This window comes from Pseudophryne corroboree, chromosome 6 (genome assembly GCF_028390025.1).
Source record: "Pseudophryne corroboree isolate aPseCor3 chromosome 6, aPseCor3.hap2, whole genome shotgun sequence".
NCBI classification, from domain to species: domain Eukaryota; kingdom Metazoa; phylum Chordata; class Amphibia; order Anura; family Myobatrachidae; genus Pseudophryne; species Pseudophryne corroboree.
Window position 1 is genome coordinate 462776347 of NC_086449.1, and position 16347 is coordinate 462792693.

At 44.7% G+C, this 16347-nt stretch overlaps 1 protein-coding gene across 2 annotated transcripts in view; it reads left to right on the forward strand.

The window, feature by feature from the left end:
* The window catches only part of POT1 (protection of telomeres 1), a 318561-nt gene that overhangs the window by 244929 nt on the left and 57285 nt on the right, over window positions 1–16347 (forward strand). For both annotated transcript variants that reach the window (XM_063927165.1, XM_063927166.1), the window contains exon 11: window positions 16079–16211. In XM_063927165.1, coding sequence (XP_063783235.1) covers window positions 16079–16211 — 133 coding nt within the window. The remainder of the gene's footprint in view (window positions 1–16078; window positions 16212–16347) is intronic.

Consider the following 16347-nt stretch of genomic DNA (forward strand, 5'->3'; position numbering starts at 1 on the left):
AATTCAGCTATATCCTCTGAGCTGAAACCTTCTACCTGTTCTTCATATGCTGAAGCAGAGTATATAGAGTTATCATCATCTGATGTATCATCCTGTGTAGCCTGTGAATTTGATGATATCATTTACCCTTGGTTTATCAGCTTGTTTACTTGGAGAAGCTGTAGGGGCTATACCATAAGAGGGAAGCTGCATGTATGGGTTAATAGTGTACCCTACTCCTGAGATTGAAGCTTTAGGGACTACCTGTTCAGCTATACTGGACAAGGTTTATGCAAACATTGCCCAAGGTGGATCTACCTGCCGTTGAGCAGGGATCTGCCTTGCAATCTGCTGAAACGCAAAACAATTTGTACATAACCCATCATGTGCCAGATGCTAAGAGGATAATCCCACTTTGCATGACAAACATGTTATGAGTGTTGGTGTTACTGTTAATGTAGGTACTATAGCCCTGACGAAGTTTAGGAAAGTGAAATGCGCATCGTTATTGCTTTGCGCTGTCTGTACTATTAGGAATATGTATTTAAAGCCTGTGTTTTTATGTAATGATCCATTAAAGCATTACTCACAATGAGTTAATGAAGTGAAATAGCTTAATGCTGGCCATATACTTGTATGAAGGAAAGGAAAAGACATTATGTGTCATGCTGCAATTCCTACACTATTAACAAGCCTATCACTGTGAATTTGTATTACTAAACAACTAATGCCATGACTTTTACTTTTTTCCAAACGGACTATTGTGATCTATCCGAGAATAAGAGATAATTACAGAGTGACAATTTACATAGAATATCTTAGTGTGAAAGATCAGACTAACAGGAAGCATGGAAATGCACACCCACGCTGCCTAATCAGATATTGGGGGTCATTCTGAGTTGTTCGCTCGGTAAAAATCTTCGCATCGCAGCGATTTTCCGCAATGTCCGCACTGCGACTGCGCCAAGTAAATTTGCTATGCACTTAGGAATTTTACTCACGGCATTTTCATCGTTCTGGCGATCGTAATGTGATTGACAGAAAAATGGGTGTTACTGGGCGGAAACAGGCCGTTTTATGGGCGTGTGGGAAAAAACGCTACCGTTTCCGGAAAAAACGCAGGAGTGGCTGGAGAAACGGGGGAGTGTCTGGGCGAACGCTGGGTGTGTTTGTGACGTCAAACCAGGAACGACAAGCAGTGAAATGATCGCAGATGCCGAGTAAGTCTGAAGCTACTCAGAAACTGCTACGAGGTGTGTAATCGCAATATTGCGAATACATTGTTCGCAATTTTAAGATGCTAAGATTCACTCCCAGTAGGCGGCGGCTTAGCATGAGCAAATCTCCTTAAATTCACTTGCGAGCGAACAACTCGGAATGACCCCCATTGATAGGATAAAACAGCAGCAAGTTAACCTGCGTTATTTACAATTAGAGTGTGTAAGGAATTTAGATATATACGCTGGCACCATTCCTGGATAAATAGAGAAATAGTAGTTAAAAACAAGCTGGTATTATTCAGCATTGAGAAATCAGAAAGATACTCATTATCCAGTATTTAAGAGTAAGAATATACCGTATATTGCAGTGTTGTCTAAAAACATCTTCATTATGCTATTATAAAGCAATAAAAGGTCACATTTATCACTAATGAATGAAGAAGGTATAATTACTATTTAAATATTGCTGTATTTGTAACCTTTTATATGTAGCCGAATATACCAACACGGGCCATATATATATGAGAAGGGGAGGTAGAATCCCCATGTGTCATGCTTTAATTCCTACATCACTTTTAAGTCTGATCAGTAGAAGCTTATACTATCAAAATAGATTTCAGTGAGAGCAAGAAATATGCAGCCATTGAGTCTGCTTTAGATATAATTAAAGTGTGTAAGGAATCAAAATATATATGTTTGCATCATTCCTGGATAAACATAACTGATAATTTAAGCAATAGAAAACAGTAGTTGAAGTTCCACTCTTTGAGAAAGGAATTTCACTATTTAGCAACTACAAGCAGAAATATATCTCACTTTGCAGTGTTAATGGAAACATCTGCATTTTGCTACAATTAAGCAACAAATATTTTACTTGTGACCAGTTGATAAAGAACTTGTAAATATTTTGTAAACACTGCCACATACTGTATGTAACCCTCTACAAGTATTACTGGCAGAAACAGCCTAGTGGTCTTTGAAGAATCATAAAGTAAAACTGTAATATCGCAGGTACTTAATATATAGAATAAAGACAGCGCACAAGCATTTTTTAAATCACATTTATTTACAAAATTTATTTAGTTTTCTACACTTTATTCTGTCTCTTTTTTTACTTTTTATTTTATATTTCACTTTACATGACCCCTATGAAATAGGGGGACATATAATACACTATATGTGATAATAATAACATTAATATATATCACACATGGGTATTGGAACTTCTTTGTGATTTTGAAGAATATCACTAAAATATGAAAAAAATATTTTTAAGAGAATAAAGATTTAATTTTCTTGTGGAAGGGAAAGAGTGCTGCTGTTATGAAGTTGATTCCCTTTTTCTTCTTGAAGTCTCTATATGTACAAATAAATCAACAAGCAGCACCATTTATATGCGTTTAATGTTGCAATATTTGTTTATCAACATAAAATATTACGCAATTAATATTCCCTGTAGAATACTGATTATCTATTATTCTGGTGCGGGAGTATCTCGAACTCAAAATGTTAATGTAACCTCGTCACCTTTGCCGCTCTTAGACATAATAAATAATCAGCTTTTGACAGTGTACTACACAATTTGTGACTGTAATCACTTTACTATATTTAAAGTGATATCAATCTGACCCCAACCCATGCACCAGCATTGAGGCTCAGAAGAAACCACTGACAAACATATATAAAGTCAGCAATCACACATGTTATATATTAGTCATATGAGTATTTTATCCAACTACGAACACATTTCAAGGTATGTAGGAGTACATATTACTGCATTCTGTTCTATACAGTTATTTAACGTATTCAGATGCATTGCGAAGAAAACCACAGTAATGTACACAGACTCATATGCAATAGGCACTAAAGTTAACTATTCACACTGATAAAAAGTAGATAGAAATATAGTGCTGTATGACCCGTACTCAGTAGAGTGGGATACAGGGAGACTCACCCCACTTCCAAGATCGATCAATACGTTAGCGAACGCTGAGTGGATCCAGACACTACTAGTGTACACTGCTGCTCCGGGAATTTTTAGTGAACACAGTTGCACTGTACATGCAGACGCACCGCTCATACAGACGCCTGTACTGCGACCCGGTCTCCTCGCGGTAGCGCTTAGTGTACACAGACGCAGCGGCCTGTGCTGCGACCGAGACCCCTCGTGGTAGCGTCTGAGACGGAAGTGAGGCAATCAGTTCATGGCGGGAGACTGGGGGGAGGGGTGACCAGGAGAGCGTCTAACTCCCCACGCTGACATCAACTCTAGGGATCGCAGCCTCATACTAATCCTGGTGCTTATGATCCCTAAGGCCTAGCGCTGGAGCACCCGTGGTGGCGGCATGCCGGCTACTGTTTGGTAGTCTCCTTCCAATACAGTGCCGCTGTGTCCGTTATTCCCCTTCTAAGTGGAACTGATGCCTTACCTTCTCCCCGTGCTCCGGCCACAGCCTGGTAACGTCTGCTGGACCTGCAAGTTATATCCGACACAGACGCCTGTCGAGACAGCACTTGTACTGTGGGCAGGGGTGTCGGAATGGGGGGAGGGGGGGGCAAGGGGGCATCTCGCTCCCCCCAAACATGAGAGAGGCACCGACACTGGGGCAGAGGAGCGGCGAGCAGCCAGATGAAATACCGCTGATGCACTTGTGTGCTAGCGCCTCTGCCCCCCGCTCACACCGGCGCCTCTCCCTTGCTCACGCCGGCGCCTCTAACCCCACTCACGCCAGCACTGGAATGCCCACCCACGCTGGATTTCCGCCGCGCGTGTGTGGACATCACTGTATGACCTTCTCTTCTCTGGAGTCTGGCCCTGCCGCACGGGAAGCTCCCCCTCCTGGCTTGAATTGAGACACCTGGGCTTCCAATGTCCATTCCACTGCAGCAAGAGTCCCTGCTTCACTCTCATTATATCTGCCAGGCCAGCAACTTCACGCTGCCATTAACACTTTAGGTGCTGCTGACCCAGTGCACCCCCTCTCACCCGATCCCAAGACTCTGCCTGCTCATAAGAGAGGTTTTAGTTAGTTGGAAAAAAGTGTAAAATGTCCCAGTGTAGTAAGCAGTTTTCACTGAGCAGAAGCTTATGAATGAGGTCAGTGTTGTTTCCACTATTGCTTTATTGTTTTCCCCACTTGAGTTGAAGCCTCAAAATTTCATGAACAACATATTTTATCCTCTCGTGGAAAGGACAGGAGAAACATCAAACACATATTTTTGTTCTGCCAGGAAGGAGGCAGCAGAGCGGAGGCGTGCTGGTAGTGTCTAGATTACCTTCGTGGAGAGAACATTTCCCATAACCCCCTGGGTCCATGTCACACTCTATTTGGAATAGTAAAGTGTGGCGAGCGGAGCAAGACACAGAGCCCGAAGCGTGGCGAGCCCGCGAGGGTCCAATGCTGCATAGAATTTTTTTTTTCCCCCAAACGAACGGAGAACGAAGAAGACATTTAGGTGCTGTAAGGGCGGAAGTTCTCTCCTGCCCTCTCGTTTTCTCACATCCAGGTCCTTAGCACGAAGGCAACATAGACACAACCGAGGCGTGCTGCAGACCAACGGATGGCTGTACGGAGGGGTAGACGCTAGCCTGGCCAGCATTGACGGACCGGAATTTGAGGGACCGGAGTGAGCGTCCTTCCTGCCCTCAGGGTGTCTCTGTGGGAAGACGGGGAACTGCAGGCAGATACTGCTTGAACGGATATCCTGCGCAAGAACCTGCTACTGGTGGTGCTCTGTCTGACGTTTGGCGTGGAGGTAAGCTTTAAATTTGCCACCAAGAAGTAATTTACCCGCTGAACCTCTCATGTAGTCACCATGTTGCAGGTAATACTAATAATAGTAATGCCCCCACACATCTTCCTGTCATATACCTGTTGAACCCCTGTCCTGCGTTTACGGGTTGGGGCTGATATGCCATTGTTCAGGATGCCGGCAGCCAGAATACTGACCGTGGCATTCCAATGGTTAGAATCCTGACGGGAAGGTATGTATGTTAACCCTACCCCCAAACCCTCCCTTTTAGTAGCCTAATCATATCCCCCCCGCAGTCTAACTATAACCCCCCCCCCCCTTCCCGCAGCCTAACCCACCTCGCAGCCTAACCCTAATCCTCCCTTTCCCAAAGCCTAAACCTAACCCCCACCCCTCCCCGCAACCTTACCCTCCCGGGGGTGCCTTCCCCCATCCTGCAGCCTAAACCTAACCCTCTCCCTTACAGCCTAAACCTAACCTCCAAACCCCCCCCCCCCCCCCCCCCCCCCCACTTCCACCCTCCGCAGGTTTCCTCTCCAGTGGCCCAGCACCCAGATATCCAATATCCCAGCTGTCAGTATTCTGGCGCCGGGATTGTGATCCTATTCGGGATTCCACCCCCAGCATTCTGAGCAGTGTCGGGATTCCTGCATAGGTATTTCGACCGCCGGGATACAAACCGGATCCCGTACTAACCATGTTGCTGGTAATGCTAATAATCATAAAGATGCACCAACACATATGCCTTTCATGTCACCCACTGTCACAGTGTGCTGGGAAGCTAGGGGCGCCAAACTCAGATTATATCTTGCCCCCCCCCAACCTAAAAACGTTCTGACGCCCCTGACTGTGGGTAAGCGTTGTTGCGACCCGGCGGGGAATTGTTGGAGCTACTCTTTCCAATATGCGTATAAGATGCTGTTAGGAAAGATCACTCAGAAAAAGTAGTAAGACTATAAAATTAAAATAAGAAAGCTTAGGGCTGCCAAACACAGCAGCCCTGTGACCATGGTCCGGCTCCTGCCGCACCAAACAAAAAACTGATTTGACTGAGCCAGTGGGTGGGAATGTATAGACGAGCCCGTTGCATCCTGGGAGGACTGAAAGCTTGTGATCGTTTGGTGCCAATCCGCTGTCGTTCCATCATATCCCATTGTTATCCTGTGGATAACCTGTGGACCCTGCCAGAGAACTGTCGTGAAGACCACCCTCTGATACAGTATAGGGGCTTTATGGACATGCTTTTAATCTTCAAAATTGCTGAACCTCACTCTTAAGGCCAGTACACACTAGAGAGATGTGTGCTGAGTGATCTGTCACAGGCCGCTCAGCACACATCTCTCCCTACGCTCAGCACAGCGCGATGTGTGCTGAGCGAGGGGGGGGGGGGGCGTGCACATTTCACCCACATGCAGGCCAATATAGCACCAAAACTGCTTTTTTGGGGGGTTAACAGTGACCTCTTAAGTGAAGCAGCAGTCCTTGATCTGTTTAATCTAATAATATCCCAGAATTTATTGTTTGTCAGCGCCCAGGTATTCTTTATTGTTTCAATATAGCACCAGCAAAAGCAATGCACGGCGCCGCGCATCGCTATTTCTAGGGGCATACACACGAGAGATCCATGCTTAAAATCTAAATTGCTTGGATTTTAAGAACGGATCTTTCCGTGTGTACCCCCGTTTAGGAGTCTGTTTAATAAGAAAAAAAATAGGTGAAGGCGCACAAATGTATAGTAACCGACTGCTGTTTTGATGCAAATTAGTAATTTATTTCTAATGAAATTTAAAATCTTGTTTTTTAAAAACACACAATAAAACAAAGGTAATAACCACAAGACCAACAAACATTCATAGGGTTAATACCACATATATTAGAATTCGCTCCACACAGACTGATGCTTTGGTTAGTTAATAGCTCCTTTTAAAGATGGCTTAATGCATGCACCCATCTAAACTGGGCTGAATGTGCATAAAACTCCTTCAGCTGATATACTCAAAGTCCATGCACATGTGTGAACAGAATATGATTAGTTTAGTCCCAAGCATTAACTGTTAGTCGTGCAGAAAATAGATCACAAAGGAATCTCAACATGCACTGATGATTAATGGAAGTTACAGGATAATTCTCTTTCAGCTGATGAGTTAAATTTTATGTGCACATAAGAACACAGTATATCTTCAGACCGGCTGAATACTGATTATTGTGATGATCACAAGAGTTAATATGGACCCGTGCCACTTAAGAAGTGGGTGCTAGCTGTTATAATGGTGTGGTTTATACTTCACCCATTAGTAATCTCAGGAGCGCTCCCATGTTGCATAACACCCGTGTGTCCTCCTTTTGGTTCCTCCTGCCTGGTCCCCACTCACCGGGGTCCTGATGTCAATTGCAGGGGATGGAGGGCTTTTTAGCTGTGTCCACGGGTTAGTATGACCGCGGCGGCTGTGGAAGAGTGGAGACGCTATTGTATGTCGCGTGCCGCAACTTCCGGTTTCGGGCTTCCGGTTTTTTGCGTTCCACTTGCGGTTCACCAAGGATGAGTCACCTGACGCGTTTCTCCGCCCACAAAGATGGCGGTTTCATCAGAGGAAGCCGGAAGCCCGAAACCGGAAGTCGCGCACGCGACATACAATAGCGTCTCCACTCTTCCACAGCCGCCGCGGTAATACTAACCCGTGGACACAGCTACAAAGCCCTCCATCCCCTGCAATTGACATCAGGACCCCGGTGAGTGGGGACCAGGCAGGAGGAACCAAAAGGAGGACACACTGGTGTTATGCAACACGGGAGCGCTCCTGAGATTACTAATGGGTGAAGTATAAACCACACCATTATAACAGCTAGCACCTACTTCTTAAGTGGCACGGGTCCATATTAACTCTTGTGATCATCACAATAATCAGTATTCAGCCGGTCTGAAGATATACTGTGTTCTTATGTGCACATAAAATTTAACTCATCAGCTGAAAGAGAATTATCCTGTAACTTAATCATCAGTGCATGCAATTAAGGTTCCTTTGTGATCTTTTTTTCTGCACGACTAACAGTTAATGCTTGGGACTAAACTAATCATATTCTGTTCACACATGTGCATGGACTTTGAGTATATCAGCTGAAGGAGTTTTATGCACATTTGGCCCAGTTTAGATGGGTGCATGCATTAAGCCATCTTTAAAAGGAGCTATTTACTAACCATAGCATCAATCTGTGTGGGGCGAATTCTAATATATGTGGTATTAACCCTATGAATGTTTGTTGGTCTTGTGGTTATTACCTTTGTTTTATTGTGTGTTTTAAAAAAAAAAAAAAGATTTTAAATTTCATTAGAAATAAATTACTAATTTGCATCAAAACAGCAGTCGGTTACTATACATTTGTGCGCCTTCACCTATTTTTTTTCTTGTCTGCATTAGTATACTGGGTGGAATTCCAGGTCCACTTTGGGAAGGCAGCCGATTATAGACTGTCCTCTCTCTTTTTTATAGAGATTAGTACATATCAATCTAGCGCCAGACACATTGGTTTTTGTTGTCTATTTAATAAGCATTGTATGGAGATAAAGTGTACGGAGATAAAGTACCAGCCTGTGACATGGCAGTTAGACGCTGATTGGCTGGTACTTTAACTCCATCCACTTTCTCTCTCCAAGGCTTAGTAAATAGACACCAAAGTGTACGTAATAAGTTAAATCAAATATTTAATCAATAAAAAAATAACCTTGTCAGTGAGCGTGACAAGTCAGAAAGCATTATAAAGATGTGGTCAAAGCTACAGTATAATAATCCTGCCATCAAATGAAAGTTAGCTAGGAGTCACAGGAGAAGGGTCAGGAGGCTGCCAGTTGCCCATCACTGTCTGTGCTATCTATAGAGGTGTTGGACCACAAATTGTAATTCAAGCTACACCTTAATGTGCTAGCTTTCACACAGCGATGTCTAGAAAACCTGCATTGGTGGTAAAAATGGATGGTGGTCATTAGGTCGACATGAGTTAGGTGTCACGATCCTGACTGTAGTTCTCGTATTTGGTGACTTACCCCTGCCATCTGTCCTGGATCCTGTGCCGTTTTGCTCACTGAGATAAACAGCTTATCAGCACCATGAGTTTCCGGAGTCCTGAGTTCTCTGCCTGGAAGGTAATAGTTAACGAGCTCAACCTGTGATTAATCTTCGGTGTGAGTCTGAATTCAGCAATCTGAAGTTTAGGCCTAAAAGCCAGCATCCTCTGTTTGTTTGCAGAAGTTCAGGCTTCAGTGTTCTCTCGGCCTGCTAGGCCTCGCTCCACTTCACAGCCTAGTCTAGAGTACTCACATGACAGTGACTGTTCACCTGACCCAGAGCTGTCCAATCCTGTGCCAGCCTGAGATTCTCTGAATCACCTAACACTGCTCACCAATCACCAAGGACCAGGAAGTATAAGTCTGAAGGCTGGAGTTGGAAACGCTGCCAGTTCCTCGTGTCACACACAGCTCTGTGTGAGCTTTGAAGCTGAGCTCCCTAAAGGTAACCCTTGTACTTTAGTTCCTGTAAAAACTCTGTTCCATTGTTACCCAATTTGGATTACATTTGTGTTGCCATTGATATCCAGTATTTCCACGAGTCTCAACTTAAAGGCACAGTTGCAGTGTTTCATCTTAAAGGCACAGTACAGTATTCCACAGTCCCAACTTAAAGGCACAGATGCAGTTGCAGTATTCCAGTCTCAACTGAAAACCACAGCTGCAGTATTCTACCATCACAGCCGCAGGTTTCTTCAGCCTCGTACTAGAGTTACAGCCACAGTCATCGTTCTACTTTCAGTTGCGTTTCCAGTTATATCCGGTACCAGCCCGCATTACAGTTGCATCCCAGTCTCACCAGTAACCAGTCCGTCTTACTATCGTGCCAGTAACCTTGAGTACATAAGCACCTACTCCTGTGACACTATATCCAGTACAGTCTCACCTATACATTCATCATCCTGCTATCAAAGTCCCTGGTGATCCAGTGGTCAGGATACGGTTTCCTCTGCCGAGGCCCGGGTTCGATCCCCGGTCAGGGATTGCTCCTTCTTCTCACTGATTCCTACAGACCAGCCTAATATTCACATAGTCCTCCAGTTGCCCGAACAGACTTCACTAACACCGGGTTCACAAAACCACAGTCATGACAGTAGGAACTGGCCACATGGACCCGGCCGAAAGTGTTTGTCTGACGCAGGACCTCCTAAGCAATATTGCAGGACGCTTGGAGGGTTTGGAGTCGACTCAGCATCAACTGGCACAGTGTCTGCAGCGGAATTTGTTCTCCAGAGATTCTCTGACCTTCTGCACTAAGACTCCTGACCAACTGCAGATTTTCAACCAGATGTTATTACCGTTACAAGAACTTTTGTCTAGTATTCTTTCTGTGATGCCTGATCTCTTCAGGAATACTACCAACGTTGTTGATCCTGTTTTGTCCCATCCAGTTAATAGCTCTTCCTCTGTGCAAGGAAAAGTTTTTCATCAGAGCTATCCACGGCCCAAGCTCTCTGAAGCTGAACGTCAGCGGCGTAGGGAGCTACACCTCTGTCTTTACTGTGGAAATTTCGGTCATTTTGTTAAAGACTGTATTCTTCGCAAGCCAGGGAATGGTGACAAATCTCAGTATCGTAGTGCTCATGTCTACAAGTCATCCACAGTAGCCGATCCTGCTACTGCTGACGAGGGTATCAAGAAGGCTACTCTGAAAGAGACTCAAATTTATGACTGGGGTCCGGTGATTAAAAGACCTTATCCCAAGTTGGGTGTCCAGAGAAGAATGTTCAAGCCATTTAGAGTCACAGAGGAGTCTGTGTCTACAGCCCAAGGAGGGGCGTCCGTGTCTACAGCCCAAGGAGGGGCGTCCGTGTCTACAGCCCAAGGAGGGGCGTCCGTGTCAACAGCCCAAGGAGGGGCGTCCGTGTCTCCAGCCCCAGGAGGGGGTTCTTCAGAGTGTCCAGCCCCAGGAGGGGGTTCTTCAGAGTGTCCAGCCCCAGGAGGAGGTTCTTCAGAGTGTCCAGCCCCAGTGAGGGGTTCAGAGCGTCCAGCCCCAGTGAAGGGTTCAGAGCGTGCAGCCCCAGGAGGGGGTTCAGAGCGTGCAGCCCCAGGAGGGGGTTCAGAGCGTGCAACCCCAGGAGGGGGTTCAGAGCGTGCAGCCCCAGGGAAGGGGGTTCAGAGCGTGCAGCCCCAGGAGGGGGTTCAGAGCGTGCAGCCCCAGGAGGGGGTTCAGAACGTGCAGCCCCAGGAGGGGGTTCCGAGTGTGCAGCCCAAGGATGGTTATCCAGTGTTCAGGCTCTAGTAGGGGCATATGAGTCTTCTACTCAGGAAGGAGTGTCTGATCTGTCAACCCCAGGAGGGGTGCTGGAGATAGCAACCCTGAGAGAGGTGTCTGATTCGTCAACCCCAGAAGGGGTCACCACAGTTTCAGCCCCAAGGGAAGTATCCAGAGTCAAGTTTTCAGATGGGAATCTTTGTGCTACAGATGTAGTTATGAACTCCTGTTTGCCGTCTTCTGAGAGCACCAGCATGGTTCAGGTCCAGGATGGACCATCTGAACACTTGGATTCTACTCACTCCGGTTCCAGCCGGAATCCGTCTCTCCCGGTTCCAGCCGGTCCAGCAATACTCCAGGCCCAGCCTGGTCAGTCCGTCCCGGTTCCAGCCGGTCCAGCAATACTCCAGGCCCTGCCTGGTCAGTCCGTCCCGGTTCCAGCCGGTCCAGTAATACTCCAGGCTCCACCTGGTCAGTCCTTCACGGTTCCAGCCGGTTCAGCAATACTCCAGGCTCCACCTTGTCAGTCCGTCCCGGTTCCAGCCGGTCCAGCAATACTCCAAGCTCCACCTGGTCAGTCCGTCCTGGTTCCAGCCGGTCCAGCAATACTCCAGGCCCAGCTTGGTCAGCCCGTCCCGGTTCCAGCCGGTCCAGCAATACTCCAGGCTCCACCTGGTCAGTCCGTCCCGGTTCCAGCCGGTCCAGCAATACTCCAGGACCAGCCTGGTCAGTCTCCTTTGATTCCAGCCAATTCAAGTATCCTCTGATCCAATCCGGTCCTACTTGTCCAGCCCAAGATTTCTCCAGTTTTAGTCAGTTCAAGCTCATCTGGACTCAAACCGATTCCAAGCATTGGTCCGAGTAAAGAACTTTTGTCAGTTAGTCCCAGTAAAGGACTTCCACCATCTATTTCTAAAATTAGACTTCAGTCTGTCTCTGATTCTGTTTCCTTGTCTTCCAGCACTGAGTCCACAGCTTCCGCGGGGAATTCTAATACCTCATCTCCTCGATGTCGGGATAATTCTGCTGTAGCATCTAAAGTCAAGAAAAATACCAAGGCTATTGACCTAATGTCTGAATGTGTACCTCAGTCTTATGTTGTTTCAGTGGCATCTGTTTCCTTGAGTCCAATTTCATCCTCCACTCAGTCTTCAGAACATTCAGCCGATGCTCCGTTTTCTGACCCATCGCTTTCTGAGCAAGATAATGCCTTGATGAACCAATACATTAGGAATTTCAGGAATGCCAAGAATTGGAAAACAGTACAAAGACAACAGCCTGTTGATTTAAGAGTTGGTTATGTTTCCATTGATTCCACTCCAAGTTCCTTGTGTTGTTCTGAACTTGTTAATGCAGCTTACAAAATGGATGTAGTTACTCCCAAAGAAGACTGGTATCTTCCAATAGACTTGGACTCAGACTCTGAATTTGATCCAGTTTATGATGCTACTCCTTTCCTGGGAGGTCCCGTTCGTTCCTGTTATGCTTTAACGGATGAAGAGGTTCCAGAATTACCAAAAAACTCTGCAGGTCTCTGTATGAAAAGTCCTCGTTATAGAACAAGAATTAATTTAAGCCTCAGTGGAGTGCTAGCTTCAAAAGCACAATCCTCTCATACTACTAATCTAGGAAAGGAACCTTCTACAGTTTATTCCTCAGTCCTTTCAGTTGAAGGAAATTCCAGTTTTGTCAGTGATGGATGGTCTACCTGTTCAGAAGATGAAGATCAGGAAGACTTTTGAAGAATCCAGCTTAAGTTTTGTTTCTGGACCCTGTGGTTTCCACTTTTCTGAATCTTAGTGTACAAGTTATTCATCAAGTTCCTCTAAGACCAAAGATGGGTGTTCGGAGTCCACCCTTGAAGAGGGGGGTACTGTCACGATCCTGACTGTAGTTCTCGTATTTGGTGACTTACCCCTGCCATCTGTCCTGGATCCTGTGCCGTTTTGCTCACTGAGAACAACAGCTTGTCAGCACCATGAGTTTCCGGAGTCCTGAGTTCTCTGCCTGGAAGGTAATAGTTAACGAGCTCAACCTGTGATTAATCTTCGGTGTGAGTCTGAATTCAGCAATCTGAAGTTTAGGCCTAAAAGCCAGCATCCTCAGTTTGTTTGCAGAAGTTCAGGCTTCAGTGTTCTCTTGGCCTGCTAGGCCTCGCTCCACTTCACAGCCTAGTCTAGAGTACTCACATGACAGTGACTGTTCACCTGACCCAGAGCTGTCCAATCCTGTGCCAGCCTGAGATTCTCTGAATCACCTGACACTGCTCACCAATCACCAAGGACCAGGAAGTATAAGTCTGAAGGCTGGAGTTGGAAACGCTGCCAGTTCCTCGTGTCACACACAGCTCTGTGTGAGCTTTGAAGCTGAGCTCCCTAAAGGTAACCCTTGTACTTTAGTTCCTGTAAAAACTCTGTTCCTTTGTTACCCAATTTGGATTACATTTGTGTTGCCATTGATATCCAGTATTTCCACGAGTCTCAACTTAAAGGCACAGTTGCAGTTTTTCATCTTAAAGGCACAGTACAGTATTCCACAGTCTCAACTTAAAGGCACAGTTGCAGTGTTTAATTTTAAAGGCACAGTACAGTATTCCACAGTCTCAACTTAAAGGCACAGTTGCAGTGTTTCATCTTAAAGGCACAGTACAGTATTCCACAGTCCCAACTTAAAGGTGCAGATGCAGTATTCCAGTCTCAACTGAAATCCACAGCTGCAGTATTCTTCCATCACAGCCGCAGGGTTCTTCAGCCTCGTACTAGAGTTATAGCCACAGTCATCGTTCTACTTTCAGTTGCATTTCCAGTTATATCCGGTACCAGCCCGCATTACAGTTGCATCCCAGTCTCACCAGTAACCAGTCCGTCTTACTATCTTGCCAGTAACCTTGAGTACATAAGCACCTACTCCTGTGACACTATATCCAGTACAGTCTCACCTATACATTCATCATCCTGCTATTAAAGTCCCTGGTGATCCAGTGGTCAGGATATGGTTTCCTCTGCCGAGGCCCGGGTTCGATCCCCGGTCAGGGATTGCTCCTTCTCACTGATTCCTACAGACCAGCCTAATATTCACATAGTCCTCCAGTTGCCCGCACAGACTTCACTAACACCGGGTTCACAAAACCACAGTCATGACATTAGGTTGACATACATTGGGTCAACATGCATTAGGTCGACATGTACTAGGTCAACATGGAAAGAGGTTGACATGAGATTTTCACAGTTTTCATTTTTTTGACCTTTTTCATACTTAACGATCCATGTGGACTACAATTGGGAACGGTAACCTTGCCTGAAGCTACGAGGAGACACGCTGCACTAATTGGGGTTCCCCGTCACTTTTCAAAGAAAACGACACCAAAAAAAGTTTTAAACTCATGTCGACCTTTTTTCCATGTCGATTTAATGACCATGTGGACTTAATGCATGTCAACCAAATGAGGTTGACCCAATGTATGTCGACCTAACTCATGTCGACCTAATGAACCACACTCAGTAAAAATACACATGAATTGAGAATAGTGGCAGTCAGGTTACTATCATTTTACTGTGTGCTGCCAAGAAAGATTTTATGTAGCAATACTTAATGCGTGTCAACAAATGCTATTGTAATTATTAACAATTAAAAAGAGAAAGTAAAGAATGTCCCATCCAATGAAAAATGCATGTATTTATTATTATGGCCCACATAAGCTAACCAGAGCTCTCAAAGTAAGATACACATGGCTGAGTGTATAGCCTTTTTTTTTTTCATTGTATCAAAAATATAACTGTTTTGTTATGCTCAACTGCATAATCAAATGATTGCTTAACATATTGGGGGTAATTCAGAGAAAATTTGTTAGCATTTGGTAATAAACATGTGCACTGCAGTGGGGGCAGATATAACATGTGCAGATAGAGTAATAGGACCTACACATTAAGCGATTTCACTGAAAGATATGAACGATTTTGTTCATTAATGAATGAGATATTGTTCATATCTTTCAGTGTAGGCAGCAATGATGAATGATGCGCGGCCCCGCGCTCTTTCATCGTTGGTGCCGGGTGCTCGTCCATATTAGCATGCATTGCCATGGGGCCGGGTGATGTGGGGAGTGAAGAAACGGTCACTCCTTCCCTGCCACCGGGTCGCCCGTCTGCCATATCGGCCGTCGGGCACCTCAGCGGCACATCGCCAAATGTGTAGGGCCCTTAAGTTTTGGGTGGGTTATATTGTTTCTGTGCAGGGTAAATACTGGCAACTTAATTTTTACACTTTAATTTAGATTTCAGTTTGAACACACCCCACCCAAATCTAACTCTCTCTGCACATCTGCACATGTTATATCTGCCCCCCCTTCAGTGCGTATGGTTTTTCCCATCTGCTAACAAATTTACTGCTACGATCAGGTCTGAATTAGTCCCATAGTGCAAAATGAATTTGTATATTGTTATTGTTGTTGTGATGACGTAGAAAAAAAATAATTCCTCTCCTTAAGGTGAGAAGGGGAAATTGAATGTAGTTAATAACAATAAATTGTGTAATTATTTTTTTTTTTGTTTGTTTCATCTTACTTGAAGTTCAGTACATTTTAATTTCAGACAGGACAAAGTTCTGAAAAAACAAAACATCCACTATGTAGTGGGTTTTTTTTTTTTTTCTAAGAACCAGGTGGATTTTGTAGAACAGGGTAGTGAATGGTTTAAAGAGATGTAGTTTAAAAATATGAGACTGCAAGCAGAGGCACTGCAGAGTTACAGATTACAGTATTTAAAGGGCAGCAAGTTATTGAGATTTTCATTGTGTACGTTCCGCACCGTATACATTTTTTTAACATTTGTATTAATTTTGTGTTGATTCTAGGTGTAACTTTCAAAGAAATTTGTAAACTTTCAAGACATTTTAACAGTATTATCCTTGTGAAATCTAATCACGAACATCTAGAAATAGATCTCTCAACTCCATTTCTTATTCAAGGCAACAGATGGCACTATGGGTATGTTGATTTTTTTTATTTTATTTTTAAGGGAACATGTAGCAACAAATTATATGTATAAGAAAACCATTCTACAAATATTTCAGAGCTATAGATAGATAATATATTACTGTATATTGAAAAAAATTGGCAGAAA